General features: G+C 38.9%; 3 protein-coding genes across 3 annotated transcripts; 1 reads left to right on the forward strand and 2 right to left on the reverse strand.

The window, feature by feature from the left end:
• Positions 1 to 428: 428 nt before the first annotated feature.
• LOC117994165 (uncharacterized) lies at positions 429 to 3790 on the forward strand. Its single transcript, XM_034982055.2, has 3 exons — positions 429 to 821; positions 1484 to 1569; positions 2824 to 3790. Exons 1-3 carry the CDS (start codon positions 590 to 592, stop codon positions 3370 to 3372), a joined length of 867 nt encoding a protein of 288 aa, XP_034837946.1. The 5' UTR covers positions 429 to 589; the 3' UTR covers positions 3373 to 3790.
• On the reverse strand, positions 1463 to 4063 carry LOC117994156 (uncharacterized). The gene is made up of 2 exons (XM_034982047.2): positions 3484 to 4063; positions 1463 to 2582 (listed from the first exon to the last, which is right to left on the reverse strand). Exons 1-2 carry the CDS (start codon positions 3964 to 3966, stop codon positions 1836 to 1838), a joined length of 1230 nt encoding a protein of 409 aa, XP_034837938.1. The 5' UTR covers positions 3967 to 4063; the 3' UTR covers positions 1463 to 1835.
• Positions 4064 to 10453: 6390 nt separating this feature from the next.
• Positions 10454 to 22763, reverse strand: Nse4 (Non-SMC element 4). The gene is made up of 7 exons (XM_034982056.2): positions 22513 to 22763; positions 14683 to 14787; positions 13720 to 13838; positions 12762 to 12931; positions 12288 to 12478; positions 11422 to 11534; positions 10454 to 10595 (listed from the first exon to the last, which is right to left on the reverse strand). The coding sequence occupies exons 1-7, from the start codon at positions 22619 to 22621 to the stop codon at positions 10548 to 10550; spliced, it is 855 nt and encodes a 284-aa protein (XP_034837947.1). The 5' UTR covers positions 22622 to 22763; the 3' UTR covers positions 10454 to 10547.
• Positions 22764 to 23019: the final 256 nt, after the last annotated feature.

Genomic DNA, 23019 nt, shown 5'->3' on the forward strand with positions numbered 1-23019 from the left:
CTGTTGTCGCCCGTCCGATCCGTCGGGAGTCGGTAAATTCAAAGGCGCGGCGCGACGGTGCCTGCCGCGGCCTGTGCGGGCGCGTCCGCGTCGGTTCTAACTCATTTATTTCACCTGCGACGGCGCATGCGCGTACACGCACGTGATGGAGTGGCCGAAGATTTAGTTTTCGAGTTTTTAACTCTTTATGAAACTGAGCCGGCGATATGGAATAGCTCGTCGCCACAGCATAAGAACAAACACGATGTGCATGATGCACGAATAAAAAATAACTTAAAAGATGGAACCATGCCTAAGGAATTAAAAAAGAAAAAAGAAAATTTGATGTCTACCTATAGAAAGCTGAAAGGTAAAGTCAAGGAATCTACAACAACGGGTACCACAGCAGCTGCACACGCAGTCATGCGCTCCGTATCACTTAGGGCGTGTCCAAACATAGCGCGGCAATCGTGAGCGGCATGCCGCGCGCGATTTCCGCGCTGTGTTTGGACGGCCGCCGCGCACGAATGCCGCGTGTTGCTGCCGCGCGCGAACGAGGTTGCCGCGCGCGTAGTGTTCGTTCGTCAGTGAAGGTGTGTGGACGTAAACGATGGATAACGAAACGGCAATTCGACTTATTGAAATATATGGTTCATTTAATGCATTATGGGACACCAGGCGCAAAGAATATCATAACAATAATTTAAGAGAAGACATGTGGGATGAAATCGCAAAAAATTTCGAGCAACCGAAAGCAGTTCTAAAAACCAAAATGAAAAGTCTTTTAAGCTCATACAGAAGGGAGAGAAACAGAGAAAAAACGAGTAACATTACTGGTTCGGGTAAGTTTAATCTTTTATTTAATGATATTGATGAAATGACAATAAGTACTCCTACAGCAAACAATAACAAAATGAAGTACTTGTAACAAAAGATTCTATTCTACTTACATATAGGTATCTAAGTTAAATGTATACTGTGGTATATGTAGTTCTTGGAATTTACGTAACCGAGTGAGCTTTATTTGTGGTTACGTCGTGTACATGTATAATTGTGTAAGTGTGCGTGCCTGTCGGAGCCTAGGTGAGAGCGGTCAGGCGCATGCATTGCGCTCGCTCACATAATGATAGTAATATGGTTCGTACGCAGTTCGCACGTTTGTAATGCTCAACTAAGTATAGTACGTTTTTTCATGCACGACCCAAAATATAAATAAATATGGCAAACCGATTGAGTTTGACATTTCTTAGAGCGCAAAATCATTGAATGAATGTTTTTAATAAATCAATGAATTAATGCAATTACGTAGATTGAATAATTTTCGAAATACGTATAATCATCATCGAAATATTTTGGTTAAAATATGTGACCGTTGTAAAATATGTTTAACGGTCTGATCAGCTGGTAAACTAGACTGATGGTCGTGAGTTTATACACACATGTTTAGGAAAGTATTTCTCACAAGCAGATGGATATAACAGAATTGACACTTTTATTGTTACAGATAGAAACAAGGCCTACAAGTCTAAATGGTTTGCCTACGAATCTTTCCACTTTTTGCATGATAGGGGTAATCCTATTGACACAGTGGTAAGTACGCTAATTTCATACATACATTCATGTATAACCATACTAATATTATAAATGCGAAAGTGTGTTTGTTGGTTTGTCCTTCAATCACGCCGCAACAGAGTTACGGATCGACGTGATTTTTTGCATAGGTATAGCTGAGGACCTGGAGAGTGACATAGGCTACTTTTTATCCCGGAAAATCAAAGAGTTCCCGAGGGATTTTAAAAAATAAATTCACGCGGACGAAGTCGCGGGCGTCATCTAGTTTCTCATAACGTAATTATTTAATATCTATCTTGCCAAATAATCGACCCGTTTGCCATAAAATGTTCTGCCAAAAAATTACGAATATCGGTTGGAGTGCCACCTATACATTCGTTCGGTGTTAAAGTAACTGATTCATTCATTGAGTTATTAGAGGTTGTTATTGAAGAGCTGTTTCGAAGAAAATTATGCAAGTGAACAGCAGCTAGAACTACCTTTTTAGCTGATGTTGGGTTTAACATAATTGCATTTCTCAGTACTCTAAATTTAGACGCCAAAATACCAAAAGCATTTTCAACTACTCTACGTGCTCTCGATAGTCTGTAGTTAAAAATCCGTTCTTTAGACCCTTTTGAATGAATTCCTGCAAAAGGTGTCAACATATATTTAGTTAAAGCAAAAGCTTGATCTCCTAATATGACATAGGGTACTTTTGTTGTGTAGGGTATATTTAAAATTTCTGGTGCTGGTACATTAAGTTGATTATTTTCTAACTTTCGGTACAATTCACAATGTTTAAAAACGCCTCCATCTGATATTCGACCTTGACTTCCAACGTTAACGTACATAAAATTGTAATTTGAGTCTACTAATGCTAAAAGTACAATACTAAAATGTTTTTTATAATTGTAATACTCGGTGCCGCTTCTAAAAGGAGCCTGAATAGTTATATGTTTTCCGTCCAAAGCACCGATGACATGTGGGAAATTCCATTTTTCCTCGAATTCTTTAGAGACTATCTTCCAATCTTGTTCCGATACTGGTAACTGAAAAATATAAAGTTCACATTAAAAAAATGCGAAATTTATCTTAACACGGGTGGGGGTGGGTAACCTCAAAGAATCGCGTGGAAATCTAACTACGACATTCTACGACAGATATAAATGAAAACAGTCGGACATCATACGAAAGCATTTTAGTCCTAGCTGAAACGGAGACACTTCTTAAATCCCAAAGACTATACCTATATTCTACAAACACAACTAAAAATCGTTGTTTTGATTACAGGATTGTGGCTCATCGTCGCAGTCACATAATACAGAACAAGGAGCTACAGAACAAGGCGCTACAGAACAAGGCGCTACAGAACAAAGCGCTACAGAACAAGGCACTTCAGAACTAAATACGACTAACATGAATACTGCATCTACGATTCCAACTAAAAGGAAGCCAACAAAGAGAACACACGAAGATCCGGAGTATGATGCCGAGAATAAAATGTTAGAAGATGCATTGGAAGAAATGCGAAAACAAAGCGATAACAGCAACGATTTATACGTTGCTTTTGGCATGCACGTAGCGGCAGAGTTGAGAAAATACGATCCCATAACCTTAGCAAGAGTAAAACATTCCATAAATACTATAATATTTGACGCTGATATGGCATGTATAAACCAACTCAATCAGTCTACAATTCAAGAAAACGATGAAAGAAGACCAGGTTATTTTACTACACGTTATACCGATATCTCCAATACGGCATCCTCTAGTGACTCTAGTATGGGATCCGGACTTACACAATTGATTAACGATTTGAATACTGAGAATAGTTTATAATTAAATAGTGATTGTTTCATTTTTATTGTCTGCACATTAAACATGCACATATTTATGATTGATTAAAAACTTAATAAAAATAATGTAAGTAATAAAGTTGTTCTTTTTTACCTTTATCACATCCTTCAGAGCTTTCACTAGGGCATCGCACACCTCTGGGACTATTTTTGAGATTGTTTGCTTTGACACGTGAAATATATATTGTAGACTAGTATATGAGTCTCCTGTGGCCAAATATCGCAAAGTTATTGCGAGTCTCTCTTTCGTCGTTATTGCTACACGCCAGTGTGTATCAGTTTTTTTAATAAATGGTTCCACCAGTGTATGTATATGTTCAAATTCTTCCAAGGTCAATCTTAAAAACTGTGTTGTTCGATAGTGGATTTCATAATTAATCACTTTCAAATTCTTTACCCTCTGTTGGAAAAGTGGTCGTATCCAGCATTGCCTTGTTTTTTTCAGTCTCTTCCTTCTGCGTAATTTTCGAATAATAAGTAGAGCTACAACACACGCGGCCGCTTTCATTTTGGATCGAATGCAAACTGAGAGCACAGCGTGTCTAGGACATGCCGCGCAGTATTGCCGCGCACACATTTCTGGGATGTCTACACTAGTCGCGCATCAGAGCTGTGTCTCGCGATTGCCGCGTGTTGCTGCCGCGCACTCGCAGCGCTATGTTTGGACACGCCTTTAACATGTTGAACTGGCAGTAACGACAGGCCGACACAGGCCTTGGGAACGGCACTGCGCGAGACGCAATCAGACGCACAGGCGTGGCACGATCCGGCCTGGCCTGTGATAACACGGGCCGTGGGACCCCAGCTTAACTGTGAAGAAGACAGGCCAATGAAGAAACGAAGTCTCTTTCGCTGTCAGATTTGACCTCGGATACTATAATACAGCGTACTTACAGCAGAAAAAGCCAGTCAGTTCCTGCACTAACGAGCGATTCAACTCCGATTAGTCCTTCATTTCTAGCATTTTATGCAGATGAAAACGAATTTCGCCCACCGAGTTCGAATGAGAGTTCAACTGACCATAGTCAGTTGAACTCTCAGAAACCGGTCACATCTCCAACGGAATATGGACATATAAATGAAGGAAGAAAGCGCTGACTCAAAGCCGATCCCAGCAGTTGGAAAAAAAATTAAGTCCTCTTGCAACAAAATAATCTGATGCTTGTACACACTAAAAGATGGACTATGAAGAACACCCATTTCTTTGTTTTTTTGATCAAGGTGACAAGTTCATTTTGGATAAGGGGTTTTTTATTCAAGTGACAGGTCCTCATGCAACAAAACAATCTGATGCTTCTATACTCCAATAGATGGACGATGTAGAACTCCCATTTCTTTTGTTTAAGTGACAGGTCCCCATGCAACAAAATAATCTGATGCTTCTATACTCCAATAGATGGACGATGTAGAACTCCCATTTCTTTTGTTTTTTGATCAAGGAGACAAGTTTATTTTGGATAAGGGGTTTTTGTTCAAGTGACAGGTCCCCATGCAACAAAATAATCTGATGCTTCTATAATCCAAAAGAGGAATGATGAAGAGCACCCGATTCTTTGTTTTTTAGATCAAGGCGACAAGATTATTTTGGATAAGGGTTTTTTAATCAAGTGACAGTTCCTTATACATCAAAACAATGTGATGCTTCTACACTCCAAAAGGATTATTAAGAACACCCATTTGTTTTTTTTATCAAGGAGACAAGTTTATTTTGGATAAGAGGTTTTTTATTCAAGTGACAGGTTCTTATGCAACAAAACAAACTGATACTTGTTCCTGTATTCCAAAAGATGGACTACATCGCGCCACGCATCGCTCCCGACTAGACGCCATCACGCGTCCCGCTTGCGCCAATGCGAAGATCGACGCCATGAGTGAATCAAAAAAAGATACGTTAAAATAGGGAAATTTCGACATAATTCGTTTCTTAGGTGTATACAGAAAGAACGAAGAATTGTGAGATACCAATACAATGTGGGAGGTCCAAATGACGACATCTTCTAAACAACCAACGCGCCGAACATGTAACGATCAACTACCGGATTTCGCGTGTAACGCACGACACGCACTTCGCTACATGTGACAAACAGGCAGCGAGTGGCTCGCTGCGACCTATTCGCAACGAATAGATCGCAGCGAGCAAACTCGCTACGTGCGACTTAACCTTTACATGGGCCTTTCTCTACTAACAGGAAAATCATTGTCCTAGCATTTTTTTTACTTTGGCTATATTAATGCATAGTTTTATTTATTAAAACACACAATATATAACCTGTTATTTAAGGAGCCAAGCTTAATCAATATTTAGAATCATTATCATTTAATAAATTCGGTCTAAAAGCCATTAAAAACAGTCCTCTGTTATGTCCTAATTCCAGATCGAGTATGATTCGGTTCGGTTTTTATTAGTTGTATTTAAAAATGTAAAATCTTATAACTCTATAAACATAAAGAATATTGAATGCATGTGAACAAAAAACAATTATAATTTTAGATAATTTTTTAGTACTAAAAACTAGTGTTCGAATTTTGTCCATACATTTTTGAACAGTCCTCTGAACAATTTGAATATATCGCGCCACAAAAATATTAAACACTATTGTGGTTACATTTCCCTTGAAACCGAACGTTAACAGTGTGAAGTTTGCTCGGTCGCCATGCTAAACAAGTCGCCGCCATTTTGCGCAGTGACAACTCCGCGTCTGTGTGGGGGCCACGTTTCTGTAGTGTCGAGTGAACATTCCTCTGGTAAGTCTATTTTACGGTGTTTTATGTGTTGTAATTATATTTATTTAACAAAATAATTGCTCAGTGTGATAATTTATAGCTGTTTCTGTGTTATGAAGTAATATTTAAACTGATACGTGGTATGACATTTTTTACGTAAAAATAACAGTCCTCTGTGCAACAGTCTTCTGGAAATTTATAACACAGAGGACTGTTCAATGTGACAGAGGACTGTTTTATTTGACGTCCGTGTTTATTATTAATATTCTTTATAGTCTGCGCTAACCTACTGCTTGTCGATAGCCTCTTTCTTTCTTACCAATATTGTCACGCTAATTCAGGTCTTTTGTTTTCTATTATTATGGATTTTGGAATATAAAATAATAGTAATTAGTAACGTAAAGTTAACGTAACATACGTGTTTTTAAACCTGTACGTTTTTTTTTAAATATTGAAAGTATGTTTTATTGTTTTAGTATTGCCGCAATGCCACCAAAGAAGAAACCTAAAACCAAAGAAGAAATAAAAGAGCAGAAACGAATTGCAGAAAGATTAAGATATCAACGGCTAAAAAATGACCCTGTAAAAAGAGAGCAATTGAAGGAAAAAGAACGACGAAACTACCAGAGAAAGAAGGACAAAGGTACAAGAAAGCCAGTTAAAGATATGAGTCGACGTGAACACAAAGCTGTGACTAAAGAATGGAGAAAGCACTGTGCTACCTATCGCGCAAAAAAAAAAGCTTTGAAAGAATTACAAACAATTTTGTACGACAAAATACCCCCGAATCCGAGGGTTCACCTCCTCAAAGTTCTGTCTCTCCATCAATACTAACTATGACCATTCCACGAAGTGATGCAAGTAATGCGAGAAAGCGTAATGCTAGAAAGAAACGTGACAAAATTATAAAGGATAAAGACAAAAAGATCGAGTATTACAAAAAAAAATCAGAGAAGTATAGGAAGAGATTAGAACGTTTGTAAAAAGCTAAGACAAAGGAAAATGTAGACACACCTAACACTAAACTTACCAAAATGTGTGATTCGCCAGAAACTCGCAGAGAACTAGTCAAAAAGGCGCTATTCGGTGAAGTGTTGAATGCACAGCTGAAAGAAAACTACGCTAATTTAAAAACCTGCAAAGAAAAACAAATATTCGGAAAAGTCGTGTCCGGTCAACTAATACACAAGTACAAGTTATGGCGAAGCAAAGATAGTGCTATATCTTATAAAACAATTCAGAAGTCAGCGCGTCAATCAGTTTCAGTACCCAAGCTTCGGACTCGTAAAGACAAAATTTCATCTGATTGCATAAATACTGTACAAACCTTCTATGAAAATGATGACAACAGCAGACTTGGCGCAGGAAAACGAGAATGCCTGACCAGAAAAGGGGTTAAAAAACAGAAAAGATATCTATCGGATAGCATCGCAAATTTATACAAGTTTCAAGCTGAACATTTTAAAATAAGCTACACAACGTTTTGTCGTCTACGTCCTTTCTGGGTCATAACACCAAATGTAAACGAACGTGACACGTGCCTCTGCATAAAGCACGCGAACATCGATCTGAAACTGACAGCATTGCACAGGCGAAGAATTTTGACTTACAATAGTCACACTGCACTGCTTGAAAAAACATGTTGTAATCGCTATGACGAGCTATGTTTGTCACGAACCTGCCAACGCTGTATCGACAAGAATCCTGACTACAGGGAGTTTGATGACAGCAAGCCTATTGAATTTAAAAAATGGATATCCGAGAAACAAACTTACAACGACCCCAAGACCAAGAATGCTCGAACAGTTACCAAATACCTAAAGAAAACGTTCACGGTTCGCCCTCGAGAACTAATAGAAGAGCTGCACGAGGATTTGCAAGCCTATTATCAACACGAGAGAAACATTACCCATCAATACAATGCTATCAAGAAATACAAACAAAACCTTACTGGCGAAGACGCTATCATACATATGGATTTTTCAGAAAATTATTGTTCCAAATACGGTCAAGAAATACAAGCATTTCATTTTGGAGGGTCGAGACTTCAGCTAAGTCTTCATACTGTGGTGGTGTATACCAAAAACTCTATCAAGTCTTATTGTACCGTTTCCAAAAATCTCACACATTCACCAGCTGCTATATGGGCACATTTGCGGCCAATCTTTAAAACTCTCACACCTAACATAAAGAGCATCCACTTCGTCAGCGATGGACCCGTAACTCAATACAGAAACAAAACGATGTTTTACATCCTGGCATCAAGGCTTCAACAAGAGGTTTTTAATGTGAAGAAGTTTACGTGGAACTATTCTGAGAGTGGCCATGGCAAAGGGGCCCCTGATGGCATTGGAGCAACCTGCAAGAGGACCGCTGATGCCGTCGTCGCTACAGGAGGTGATATTGATAGCTTGGAATCATTTGTAGAGGCTATTCAACGAAGATGTTCCGCAATTACCTTGTTCACAATCAACGATAAAGCCATCCAAGAATTGACAGACGACCTTCAAAATGAAACAGTTAATTTAAAAAGCTTTAGTGGCACTCTAAAAATACATCAAGTAAAGGCTGAAATATTAAGAAGTCCTCTGGAATCAGCTCCAATTGCCGCTAAACTCATAATGAAAAGTTTAAGTTGCCCTTGTGAAGACGAGTGCCAGCATTTCAATTTAGGAGTGTTACAGTACAAAAACAAGACAAAACTTAACGTAGATGATATTTACACAGACTCTGCAAGTGAAAACATGGACTACTCACAGGATTCCACAATGGAGACCGACGACGACGCTGCACTGGCTGGACCTAGTTCAATCAACCAACAGAATTACACCATCGGTGATTACGTCTTGGTTAAATTTCTAGTAAGAAACACTGAATATTGTTATGCTGCAGTAATCAATAAGATAGACATGGAAGAAGGCGAACTAACAGTAACCTTCTTAAAAATTTGTGATGACAAAGGACACACATTCAGAGTCGATGAAAATGATGTTTCTGATGTGTCCTTTGACCAAGTATTAAAGAAGTTGCCAAACCCAGACATTGCCCTAAAAGGGAAACGAATATTTTATTATTTTAATATACCTGTACCTGTTTTTGAGAAATAAGTCTGCATTGATAAGTAAACAAGGCTGATTCTTAGTACCTAAGCTTAATTTTGATTATAATTATTTTAATTCGTTACTTAGAGAGCTAAACTCGGAATTTGTTCCTGATAATTAGAAGTATTTAATTTCTGTATGTGATACAGTGGCCCCGATTCTCTAGTCTCTTTCTAAACTAAATTTAGAGTATCTGCATCCTTTTCTTTTTACTAATGCTAAAAAAGGAACGGAACATGACTTTCACATTTAAAGACTCTAAATTTTAGTGCACAATACAAATTTAAACAGTAGGTTCGCGAGTGCGTGCTAAAAGCACGGGTTTTACCATCTAAAAATTAAATTTAGAAATGTCAAACTGCTTCTGTCCTTTTCATATTACAATAGTAAGAAGAGGGTGCGATTACTCTAAAATTAGGTTGTGCTTAGAATCGGTGCCATTATTCAATAAAGAAGAGAATTTATTTGATTACATTTAATAATTAATATTGTGTTTTTCTTCATATTAACATTGACATAAACTGTTCTCTGGGGTGGAAAAAACAGTCCTCTGGGTGGCGAAACAGTCCTCTGCCGCATTTTTTACAAAATTGCCTATAATTCGAAAAATAAGGAAAAATTACAATGGTTTCTTGTTTATATGTATTTATATTATAACTATCTATCGACTTAACATATTATTTTTTTAATTTTCTAGAAAAATAGGGTTGGGACAACTGTCAATAGACAAGTTTCCAGTTAGTAGAGAAAGGCCCACATTCTTTTCCAATGTTGACGGAGGAGCAACTGACAACTTTTGGTCTTGAAACTTATCAACTCAAACTGACTAAAAGCTATTAAAGTAAGCAAATCAGAAACGGAGTGTATACAAGTATTTGAAGACAATACACAACTCATAAAAGATTTGAATGCTGTTGCTACAGGGATTCAGGGACACGATTTATTGCTTTTAAGAGGGAAAATATTTTAAAAAAGTTGTCTTTCTCTAAACTAAATTTAGAGTATCTGCATCCTTTTCTTTTTAACAATCCTAAAAAGGGACAGAACATGAACTTTACATTTAAAGACTCTAAATTTTAGTGCACGCTACAAACAGTAGGCTCGTGACTGTGCGCTAAAATCACGGGTTTTACCATCTAAAAATTAAATTTAAAACTGTCAAACTGCGTCTGTCATTTTCATATTACATTAGTAAGAAGAGGATGCGAATACTATAAAATTAGGTTGTGCTCAGAATCAGTACCAATGTATACTTATATTTATAAATTTAATAGTAGTTATTTAATACTAAAATCACAATGAAAAATTCTTTGGGTTTTATGTCGCTTATAGACTAGGTCTTCATCATCGGTTTACGGATGCCGAAAGCTTGTGTCAGGTCCTGGAACAAAACAAAGTAACATTTTTATTAACTGTACACACCGTTCACTATTGACGTCATGTTGGCACCATTGAAAATCACACAATAATACAGTGCGACAAGGCTATCTTGGCGCGTGGCGAAAATGCTTGACGGCAACGAGCTAACGTTTGCCGTCAAGTGTCCCCTTTGTTCGTGTTTTTTTTTATATGATATAGCGAGCAAACGAGCAGGCGGGTCACCCGATGTTAAGTGCTTACCGCCGCCCATGAACATTTGCAGCACCAGAGGAGCCGCCGATGCGTTGCCGGCCTATTTTTTTTTGAATATTCTAAGCCTTTGTTTTCCAACAGCGCCCCCCTGTCAATGTCATTCAAGTGCCAAGAGAGCCTTGTCGCACTGTAAATCCTAAGTTTAAAGAAATAAAGCAATGGTGCCAACATGACGGCACAGGACAATTTATAGTCTGTACTTTAAATTACCGTCAAATTTGTGCATTGTATAGGATTGACCTAATAAGAAAGCTCAGAGTCACTCAGCGGGCGATGGAGAGAGCTATGTGCGGAGTTTCTCTACATATCATATCAGAAATGAGGAGATCCGTAGGAGAACCAGAGTGACCGACATAGCTCAACGGGTTGCAAAGCTGAAGTGGCAATGGACAGGGCACAGAGTTCGAAGAACAGAGAGACGTTGGGGTTCCAAGGTGCTAGAATGGCGACCTCACACCTGAAAGCGGAGGGTTGGGAAATACAGACACACACACACACACACACACACACACACACACACACACACACACACACACACACACACACACACACACACACAACACAACACAACTCACCCTCCATCTCTGCATGTCCATTGAGACCACGAATTGGTTTTCCTCGTTGTCCTCGGCGCGACGCTTCTTCTCCCCTCCCATTCTCGTTACGAAAGGCAGCCCGGCCTTTTCATCTACAAAATATACAGAATCAGTACCCTTATTATAAATGCGAAAGTGTGTTTGTTTGATGGTTTGTCCTTCAATCACGTAGTAACGGTGCAACGGATTAACGTGATTTTTTGCATGGGTATAGATAAAGACCTGGAGAGAGGGATAGGTTAATTTTTATCCCGGAAAATCAAAGAGTTGCCGCGGGATTTTTAAAAACCTCATTCCACGCGGACGAAGTCGCGGGCATCAGATTTTGAAAATATATTATTGTATGTCCATAAAACATAAGTAGATTTAAAAAGGCAAGTCAGAGGCGGTGAGTTTTTGTGGGCTCTTCTCAGACCAGGGCGCTTTTGGAACCCTCGTAGCTTTAGTTTTAAGTTAACGTAACTAAAGCAGCCGCAGTGTGGGTGGGGTGTCTTCCCGCCTCATACACCGATTGCCATCTCAACCTGTCGCGGACTATAGTTGGAAGTACACCAATGGCACCGATTCCGTCGTCTTTCTCTAAACTAAATTTAGAGTATCTGCAGCCTGTTCTTTTTAAGAATGCTAAAAAGGGACAGAACATGAACTTTACACTTAAAGACTCAAAATTTTAGTGCACGCTACAAATTCAAACAGCAGGCTCGCGACTGTGCGCTAAAATCACGGGTTTTACCATCTAAAAATTAAATTTAAAACTGTGTCTGTCCTTTTCATATTACATTAGTAAGAAGAGTATGCGAATACTCTAAAATTAGGTTGTGCTCAGAATCAGTACCAATACTCACCCAAATTGACAGCAACCAAGCCGTCTCTGGCCAGGAACGACATATCGTATATGTTCTCGATGGTGCGCGTGAAGCAGTTGGGGTCCAGCACCAGGTGGAAGTAGCTGATCGGTCCACTCTTGCACACCTTGGTCACGAAGCGCAGGACCTGCTGGACCCTCTCCGTACCCTCATCTGGTTTTTTGGACACCCTGGGCAAGAAATGTAACCCATAAATGCGAAAGTGTGTTTGTTTCTCCTTCAATCACGTCCAACGGAGCTAAGAATCGATGTGATTTTTGCGTGAGTACAGTAAGGATCTAGAAAGTGACAGGCTACTTTTTTAGTACAATATCTTACAGGTCCAGCTTCTGAGGGGTCTTCATATCACCGGGGCGCTGTCTCTCGACCCTTCTGCGAGGGACCCGGGGCCTAAGTACCAAACAGGTACAACAACGCGTATAGGGGGAAATAACAAATAGTGCAATATCTTACAGGTCCAGCTTCTGAGGGGCCTTCACATCGCCAGGGCGCTGTCTCTCGACCCTCTTGCGAGGGACCCGGGGCCTCTCTTCGAGGGGCGTGGGGGCGAACGTGCCAAATAAGTACGACACCGCCGGCACTTCGTATGGGAACGTAAAATCCCAAAAGTCAGGGTTTTCCGCCTGAAAAAAGGTTGATGATCTGCACTTGGCTAGCGTGGTGGGTTGTAGCCTAAACCATTCTCATTTTGAGAGGAAACCCGTGACCAGTAGTGGGCAGGCGATGATGGGGTGAAATGATGTATGATCTTATAAGTGGGAGGTTCCGTGTTCGATTCCTGGCATAGGCAATTAAGGGATTTATATTTTCATAATAATTGTCTCTGGTCTGGTCTAGAGCTATGTTGGGTATCACTCTCAGGGATAAAATCCGGAACGAGGAAATTCGCAGAAGAACAAAAGCGACCGACATAGCTCAAAGGATTAGCGGGCTGAAGTGGCAATGGGCAGGCCATGTCTGTCGCAGAACCGATGGCCGATGGGGCAGACGTGTTCTGGAGTGGAGACCACGTACCGGTAAGCGCCGTGTAGGACGACCCCCCGCCCGCTGGACCGATGACCTGAAGAAGGTGGTGGGGAGCGGTTGGATGAGGAAGGCGGAGGACCGTGTTTGGTGGCGCGCTCTTGGAAAGGCCTATGTCCAGCAGTGGACGCAAACAGGCTGATGGATGGATGGATGGATGGATGGATGGATGGTCTAGTGAAACGTACGATGCCGTGTAGAAACCGATATTAGTATGAAGAACAAGAAAGAGGGTAGTTCGCTATTGCCCTTGACGGCTGGAACTTCATCTCTCGCAGCACCGCAGTCCCGTCGTGAAATTGGGTTGAAATATCAACAAATAAAAACGCCAAATTAATCAAGGTATGTACCCGTTATATACATTAAAATAGAAATGGTGTGCACTTACAATACTCTGCGCAAGCGCAAACTTGTCATAGTTATTGACTTCGCCAGTGACTTGCTCGGTGCAGCGCTTGGTCAGCTCGCTGGTGTCCTTCAACACCCTCGAGTGTAGGTAATAATCGCCTGAGACAACAACAACAACAGTCATAATTGAAAGATTTTTGAAAAAACTGCTCTTTGAAAATCTTTTTCAGCCCGCACATAAAAGCCCAAGAAACCGCCATTTTTTAATGCTATGATAACACCAAAAAAAAAACGCGAACACATCTAAAAATCCTCTATTTAGTAAAAGTTCACGATGCAAATAAAACATCTGACTGACGCGAGAGGTCAAAGAGCGCCATTCGGAGTCAATGCCACGTCGCAGGCGGGGCATTGACCTGAGTTTTGCACGCTATACGTTGCGGGCTTGAAAAATATTAAATCACTAAAACTACAAAATGAGGCAAATGGTTATTGGTATTGGATTGTGTTTAGGTAGTATAACAATAACGATAAGTTTTTGCTAGCGTTCTGGTTACTCTCTGTAGTTACGACAATAGTGCAACGGGTGGGGTTTGAACCGCAAACCTTTCGGGTTTCAGTCCGCTCCTTTAATCGTTGATCTATTGAGGCTATATTGTGCATTTTTTTTTTTTTTTTTTTTTAATATTCCCCTTTCCTCTCCAACTAAGCGTCAGGCTTGTGCTAGGAGTAGGTACGACAATAGTGCAACGGGCGGGGTTTGAACCGTCGACCTTTCGGTTTTCAGTCCGCTCCTTTACCGGTTGAGCTATTGAAGCTCTAGCTATTATAAGTATTGATTTAAACAACATGCTGTGTTTACCTATAATTAGCTTATCATTTTGCGAACGTATTATAAAAAATTAAAATTAGTTTTTTGTACCTAAATGTTTAAGCTGTTGGTAAACCCAATAAAAGAAATAAATAAAGAAATAAATGAAATAAACAACAAAATGTCTCTTACCTGTATATAAACTATTGTTGTTTACGCTCGGCGCTTCCGACTCCACCTTGTCTATGATTTCTCCGAGTTTTCTTATCCTCTCTTCATGGTTTATGTTGTCTTCCTCTGAAACAAGCACAAATAGAACAAATCAAAAACAACTTTGAACTGGCCCTGCAAAACAAATAACATAAAGGAGGTCGGCGAAGTTAGATCCATACTCATACTCCAAAACCTCAGGTTTTTTGTTTTTTTTATTTTTTTTATTTTTTTTTTCCACACAAACATAAAAAACACAATATTGGTTTCTTCGTGCTCGTAAGCGTATCAAGAGAGAGAGAGACTTTGTTATTCAAGAAATCTTTCATCTATGAACAGTTAAGAAAACCTATCGACACTAATTTTTGGAAAAATCTACTCTATTATTACGAAACAAATAATCTAGATCACCTGCCCATATATTTGTCACTCATGCTTGCAAAAAATAAGAGCAAATCAACTGCCATCGACCTGTGTTTTCTGGCCTGGTCTGGTGGGAGGCTTCGGCCGTGGCTAGTTACCACCCTACCGGCAAAGCCGTGCCGCCAAGCGATTTAGCGTTCCGGTATGATGCCGTGTAGAAACCAAAGGGGTACGGGTTTAATAAAATCTGCCATATCCCTTCCAGGTTAGCCCGCTATCATCTTAGACTGCATCATCACTTACCATCAGGTGAGATTGCAGACAAGGGCTAACTTGTATCTGAATTTAAAAAAAAATGATATCTACGTTAGTACTGTTCCACCACAGATAAATGAGTTAAATGACTATGAAAATATATTAATTCAACGCGCCAAAGCATTTCAGGTGGTAGGTAATGTTAATGAATCCCGTCGGAAACAAACATTTACCTAATAAACATATGGTAAAAAAGGTAAAAGGCAGAACTTTCCACCTTCCATTGCCTTGTTTCAGCCAAACATTAAAAAAGCTCCCTAGACCATAACAGCCGATTACTAACCCTGAACTATCATGGTACGAGATACACCGACAAAATCAAAAATAGTGTGGGAGGATATAGTAAATATCAACAAAGTTTACCAAGCATTAAGCAAAGTTTATTACTAAAAGGTGTAAATGCTCTTTATTCTCAAATACGTATTTTCCAAAGCGTTCTCGCGGTGCCTTTTTCCACAGCCGCGAGAACTCTTTTTGAATTTATTTTAAGAATAATAGACACGTAACAATATTATGTACTAAGTTAAAATAGAGAGAAGTGTAATTAGGGTATTATGGATCTGACATAGTCACATAGTGATTGAAAGATCCCAAAAAATTTAGAATAAAAAAAAAATAACTTCCACATTCACATCAACAATTAATTAGCTATATAAAAGAAGAAAAACCAAAACAAAGTACTCAGGAATATTGTAAATGCACCCTGGTACATCAGAAATGACGATATTCATCGGGACCTTCAAAGCCCACGACTATAGGCTTCTCCATCACGTTAACGTTGAAGCAATCCAGCTGCTTGACGTAACGGAGTCAGTGAGAAGACTAAAAAGGACCAAACCTTTTGAGTTAGTGTATAGTGATTAGTGATAGTGTACATAGTGTAAGTGCTGAAAGAACACGTGAACAAAGTGTATCTCAAACCAAGAAAGACTAAGATGCGTCAGTGGACAATTTCTTAGTATATAAGATAGTTTATAAGTTTAGGTTAAAATAAAATTACTTACTATTCATACATTAGGCTAGACCGTAATATAATTGAGTAGCTAATTGGCACTCAACAATAAAAAAAATTAATGAAGAAGACAATTTGCATCATATGGTAGACCAATCACAAACTAAATTAAATAACAACGTTGTAGAAGGTAACGGTAACGCAGATCTGGAGGAATTCGATGGCCTTGGTGCGCTCTGGACGCGTCTGGTCCAGAGAAGAAAGGACTAGATACTGCGGCGGCAGGGAGCGAACTGAACTGCTCGCGCTAGTTCTCCAATATATGCCCCGTGTGGCTGAATTCTAGCGTCAGCAGTTCCCTACCACACCCAGCAGTTCCCTACCACACCTATGTAAGTCAAACCACACAGTCACTAGACACAGAATCTTCAAAACTCGTATCTATACCTTCAAATCTACCACCATGCTATGTACCGGAAACACCGTCAACGGGTTCTCTAGGGACACCATTTACACCAAGAGTAAGGACACGGCGTACCAAACAAACAGCAAATATTGAGTCATCGCCAAAGTTCCACCGTCCATTTTACCTGCTTGTAGAAAGCGCAAAATGAAACATCTAGAGTTTTCTAGACAAAGTTTTGATTGATTTTTCATTAGTCTTGTCAACCCATTGACTGACTTTCATTGAAGGGGTCAGAACCCTCAGACAATTTAGCTATACATGCAGACCTGTTTTTATATTTATTTATAGACAAAATTTTGATTTATTTTTAAACGACTTCTTAAAAGGAGGTAGGTGGTTCTCAACTCAGCCCGTTTTTTAATGTATGTACATCGATTTTTTTTTCATTAGTCTTGTCAACCCATTGACTGACTTTTATGGAAGGGGTCAGAACCCTGAGTAACGCGTATCGTTGCTGAGGGTTCTGACCAATTTTTTATTATTTATGGACAAAGTTTTGATTTATTTTTCATGTCTGTCAACCCATTGACTGACTTTCATTGAAGGGGTCAGAACCCTCAGCAACGATACGATGCAGAGACAATTTTGTTATTTTTAACCGACTTTTAAAAAGGAGGAGGTTCTCAATTCGTCGGAATCTTTTTTTTTTTTAATTTTGTTTATTTATAGACAAAGTTTTGATTGATTTTTCATTAGTTTGTCAACCCATTGACTGACTTTTATGGAAGGGGTCAGAACCCTTTGCGGCGGTTTGAGGTGTCATGGCGGTTTGACACAAAGTCAGTGAAGAAAATAAATCAAACAGAAATCCTTTCGCTATTTGATCTAATTTCCCATCCTCACTTTGCTCGTGTTGTTGACTAAACGTGTTGATCTGTGTTAATTGTATTGACCATTATATTTAATAGGCCTTAATTAATTAATAGTATTTGATAAGAATAGTACATAAGTAGCCATTTTAGATTTAAGATTGTAATTAGGATAGTAAAATAATCATAGTTTCATTTATTTCCAATATTATAAGTTTGTGTTTAATATAAGTGTTAGATAAGAATGTACTGTGTTTAGTTTAAGTAATTTGATTTATTGTAATCTGCCATTTATAGTTCACTTATCTTACCGTGTGACATTTTGATTTGTATCCAGATTCATCATTTGTGACAATTGATCTATTTGATTTGTCAGTGTTTGTAAATTCCGTTAACTCATTAATCTAACTCCTCAAACTGGGGTCTAGGTTAAAAGAGTCTCCGGGTCATACCAGTCTATACCCACCTCTCCATAGGGACATCTTGAACATGTCCCAAAGCAGTTTAGCCAGCGGATCAAGTGACCCCAAGTGGGAGATCCTGAGTGGATCGACCAAGCTCGCCACTACCAGTCGAGAGATCTATGATCAGGTCCTAGGGGTTTTCGAGAGGCTTGGGGACTGCAAGGAATGGATTATAACCCACTTCGGGTATGCTGGTTTCGATATCCTAGCATTCAGAGCTTTAATCTATAAGAAAGTGGATTCTGTTGCGGATTTAGCGTTCCTCATTATCATTTTCCTAGTAAGAGGAAATAATGTCCCAAGAATTCTCGACTCGACCAACAGTTCTCAAGTGGCGGAGAAACTTAAAAAATTAGTAGCGAAACTCTCTATCAAGGCAAAAGCGGCAGGAAGGACACAGACAGTGACTTTATCAAGAGTCGCTATTTCATTTCCTGAAATAGTGGCAATGATTCTAATGATATGCCCAGAAATTCCTGGGGCTCTTAGAATAGAAGATGTCAGGGAGATACTAAAAGTACCCGACTATCCGTCATTAGCCCGCCAACCTGCGTTAGCCTGCTTCCTACCCAAATCTCATCCAGAGTCGTTGAGAATGCTCAACGTATTTTTGATATGCAACATCATGATGTCAGAGATCATTAACACAAATAATGTGAAGTGGAACTCTCTAACTGAAAATGCAAAGGCCAACACTACTAAAGCACACCAGATGAATGCTTACAACTCCGCTCTATATAAGGAAGGCGAGCGAAGAAGGTGGTGCGAAACACTGAACATAATGATCGGTGATGAATTCACCTCCTCCTGGAAACAGTCAGCGGCGGCTGCGAAGAAGCTGCTGGATGAAACATATAAAACCTCATACTAGCCTTGGTATATGTCAAGGCTTACTGTGATGACTGTAGGCAAACGATTAGGCTTCCTTGATGAATTGGCTCCCCTCCCTTCCTCCCTCCATGTTCCCCATAAAAAAAACCCCTGAGAAACGCGTATCGTTCCTGAGGGTTCTGACCAATTTTTTTTTATTTATGGAAGTTTTGATTTATTTTTCATGTCTGTCAACCCGTTGACTGACTTTCATTGAAGGGGTCAGAACCCTCAGCAACGATACGATGCAGAGACAATTTTGCTATACATGCAGACCTATTTTTCAAATAATTCCGTGGCGCCGCCACCCGAATCAGGGTTCCTACTGAAAACCAGCGCTGTATGTTTTTGTACTTGTGCAAGACATATGGCATTTATGCTGAGTAGGGACCTTTTTTTTTTCGGGTTGTGCCACACATGACATGGTTTATTCCGGCGCTTCTTCTACTTGAGGTCTTTTGACTTTACTACTCAAGTATAAGAGGCGCCGGGATAACCTAACCTAACCAGCTAATGTTTAGCTGGTAATGTGTGGTACACCCTAAAAAAATAAACGTTTTTCTTTCTTTCTTTTCTTCTTTCTATTTTTAATTTTGGTTATTTATAGACAAAGTTTTGATTGATTTTTCATTAGTCTTGTCAACCCATTGACTGACTTTTATGGAAGGGGTCAGAACCCGCAGCAACGCGAATCTTTGCTGAGGATTCTGACCATTTTTAACCGACTTCAAAAAAAGGAGGAGGTTCTCAATTCGTCGGAATCTTTTTTTTTTTTTTTTTTTTTTTTTTTTTTTTTTTTTTTTTTTTTTTTTTTTTTTTTTTTTTTTTTTTTTATGTATGTTCCCCGATAACTCGAAAACGCCTGGACCGATTTTGAAAATTCTTTTTTTGTTTGAAAGGGTATACTTCAAAGTTGGTCCCATTTCAATTTGGTGAAGATCTGATGAACATCTTCGAAGATAGATACTGGAACTCCTCAACGAATAAGAGTAAATTGCTCGCGATCAGTGTAATAGCTTAGTAAACAGTAGACTTTTAACCAGTCATAGCATAATTCCATGGGGCCACTAAAAATTGTGAAATAAAAAATTTTTACAAAAAAAATAAAAACCGACTTCGTTACACAAACACTAAAAATTGAAAAATAATTTAATTTATTACCGAATATATTATGTATACAAGAGTTAATATAGTTCCATAATAATATTTTTTGGGGTCGGTGCCAATGAGGTGCCATTGTGGAGTCCCATAAAAATATGAAGTCTAGACGATTCGCGCAGCTAAAGCTAATTGGCACCGGCACCAAAAAGTATTATTATGGAACTATATTAACTCTTGTATACATAATATATTCGGTAATAAATTAAATTATTTTTCAATTTTTAGTGTTTGTGTAACGAAGTCGGTTTTTATTTTTTTTGTAATTTTATTTATGGACAAAGTTTTGATGTATTTCTCATTAGTCTGTCAACCCATTGACTGACATTCATGGAAGGGGTCAGAACCCTCAGCAACGATACGATGCGGATACAATTTTGCATTGTGGCAGATCAATTTTTTATTTTATTTTTGTTTATGGACAAAGTTTTGATTTATTTCTCATTAGTCTGTCAACCTATTGACTGACATTCATGGAAGGGGTCAGAACCCTCAGCAACGATACGACGCAGAGACAATTTTGCATATATTTCGTTGATTTTATTTTATTCATTTGCTTTCATGATTACATGAAGCCCCATTAGGGCATTGCAAAGCTAGGTACTTTAACAATATATACAAAAGTTATGTACATGGGCCTTTGGAATGACATTTTGGCTTTGTAGAGTGTTCTCTGTCACTCATACCTGTATGACGTTTTGTTGGTCTCAACGACAGGGGCAGCGCTCTACAAATCTGCTATCTCCTTCTAAAGGTCGATGTACATTACTTTCGGCCGCGTACTGTACATAGAAAATACATTATTATACAGACTAAATTTAAAAAAAAAACTGAAATTGTTATATATAGATGACTGACAATACGTACTTTGTACAAACTTAGAAGATTGCATAGCGTGGTAGTATTTTTTTTTATTTTTTTTTTTTATTCAGATACAAGTTAGCCCTTGACTGCAATCTCACCTCATCTGCATTTGTTTAAATAATCATAAATTAGTTTTACAATATTTTATGATAATTTTTATGTATATACTATATTTACATATTTACGCTAAAGACTGTTTCTTACATTGTTCTTACGTACTTACTAATATTTTATTTTTTCAGACCTATGTACCTATAGTTAACTAAATATGTAACGCTCAGGGCTAAGCCATTTCAAATTCAAATGTTTAACTTTTTCGCTGTGTCAGCGATAACTCAAATACTTACTTAATTAGAAAGTATTTATTTAATTTCATATTATCAGAAACTAGATGATGCCCAGTGGCCCTACCGCGGTTGTTTGACAGCTACAATGTCACGATCGCAATCATCTCTGATTGGTTAATGCTCGCTCACTATTGGCCACAATGCTTTGTTGCAACATGAATCGCACAAATTCAGCCAATCAGAACAATTGAGATTGTAATAATGATTGATGCAGGTTTTAGACAATCGCCCTACTGGACTTAGTCTGCATGGATTTAGATTTTTAAAAATCCCATGGGAACTCTTTGATTTTCCAGGATAAAAGTTGCCTATATCAATGCAAGCATTTGGTACAAAGGTAGGATGCAAGCTACCTTTGTACCAAATTTCATACAAATCTGTTCTCATCTCATCTCATCTGTCTGTCAAACGGATGGGCCTTTTAGAACTCTTTGATTTTCTAGAATAAAAAGAAGCCTATGTCCCTCCCTGGAACTCTATTTACCAGATTTCATCAAAATTGGTTACTGTTGGGCCTTGAAAAGCTATCGGACAGCCAGACACACTTTCGCATTTATAATATTAGTATGGATAGTATGGAAGTACAGATAAATGAAAATTCCATGACATGCCTAGTAGTTTAGATGTCTGCCTACTATTGGGGAGGTTAGGGGTTCAATTCCGGGCATGCACCTACTTTTTAGAATTATGTGCATTTCAAGCATTATACAGAAGGAAAACATCGTGAGGAAACCTGCATGCCTGAGATTTTTCCATAATGTTCTCAAAGGAGTGTGAAGTCTGCCGTCCGCACTTGTCCAGTGTGAAAAGAGACCTATTCTCAGTAGTGGGCCGGCGATGATTTGATCGTGATGATATAATTGTATCAACAAGTCAACTTACCTACATCGTTTGTGCTGGCCCTAGACCGACCGGCGCGGAGCCGGCTTAGAGCGAACACGCACTGATGTGGCCACGACCACTACTCAGCTGACCGCATATGACCAGCTAGGTCATGATCGTAGCCGTGGTCGTACCAGAGGACTCTGGGCAATACATGCTCGGCGTTTGTTCTTGGGAGTTCATCACCATCGAGACCGCCATATTGAATTTTCAAATCACGCCACAGTACTTTTTCGTTTATCTAGTATTAAATACCTACCTAAAGCGAAAATAACACATCAAGGACCAATTTCTAGACAATATCATAGCTTAGATAACTTACCTGAAATATTTTGGACCTCTTGGGTAATTTCCCCAAAAAAGAACCGCCTTTCGTGGTTTGTGAAACTTGAGCGGGACTGTTGACTTGCGTTGAATGATGATCCAGACATTGTTTTTAACAGAAACAGTAATTAGAGTCAATAATGAACTTTAATAATTAATAAATAGATGGTATATAAAGTTTTAACCACACATCTCTAAAATGGCAAACTATGCTATGAATAGGTAATCAATAAAGGCAAACAACATTTTTATTTTTTTAAATTTATTTTACGGCCCTGGATAACAAGGCAAACAACAAAATGTTTCCAACCACAGACCAATAACATATAGGATAGTGTCCAACGGTTTCTCTAGTAATATAGTAGATAATCTATGGGGCAACGGCTTCCGAAAACCAAACATATAGTAAACCATAGAGATAGTATACTAGTATAGTAAACACAGACCAATAATATGTACGGTGCGACAAGGCTATCTTGGCGCGTGGCAAAAATCGGAACTAGAA

The sequence above is a fragment of the Maniola hyperantus genome, chromosome 26, assembly GCF_902806685.2.
Source record: "Maniola hyperantus chromosome 26, iAphHyp1.2, whole genome shotgun sequence".
Lineage (NCBI taxonomy): Eukaryota > Metazoa > Arthropoda > Insecta > Lepidoptera > Nymphalidae > Maniola > Maniola hyperantus.

Coding starts and splice junctions, on each gene's coding strand:
- LOC117994165 (XM_034982055.2), top strand. CDS start 590: ATGGATAACGAAACGGCAATTCGACTTATTGAAATATATGGTTCATTT. Junction 822..1,483: donor GAGTAACATTACTGGTTCGG/GTAAGTTTAATC, acceptor TTATTGTTACAG/ATAGAAACAAGGCCTACAAG. Junction 1,570..2,823: donor GTAATCCTATTGACACAGTG/GTAAGTACGCTA, acceptor TTTTGATTACAG/GATTGTGGCTCATCGTCGCA.
- LOC117994156 (XM_034982047.2), bottom strand. CDS start 3,966: ATGTGTGCGCGGCAATACTGCGCGGCATGTCCTAGACACGCTGTGCTC. Junction 2,583..3,483: donor CTCTGAAGGATGTGATAAAG/GTAAAAAAGAAC, acceptor TATATTTTTCAG/TTACCAGTATCGGAACAAGA.
- Nse4 (XM_034982056.2), bottom strand. CDS start 22,621: ATGTCTGGATCATCATTCAACGCAAGTCAACAGTCCCGCTCAAGTTTC. Junction 14,788..22,512: donor AGAGGTCCAAAATATTTCAG/GTAAGTTATCTA, acceptor TGCTTGTTTCAG/AGGAAGACAACATAAACCAT. Junction 13,839..14,682: donor CAACAATAGTTTATATACAG/GTAAGAGACATT, acceptor TTGTTGTCTCAG/GCGATTATTACCTACACTCG.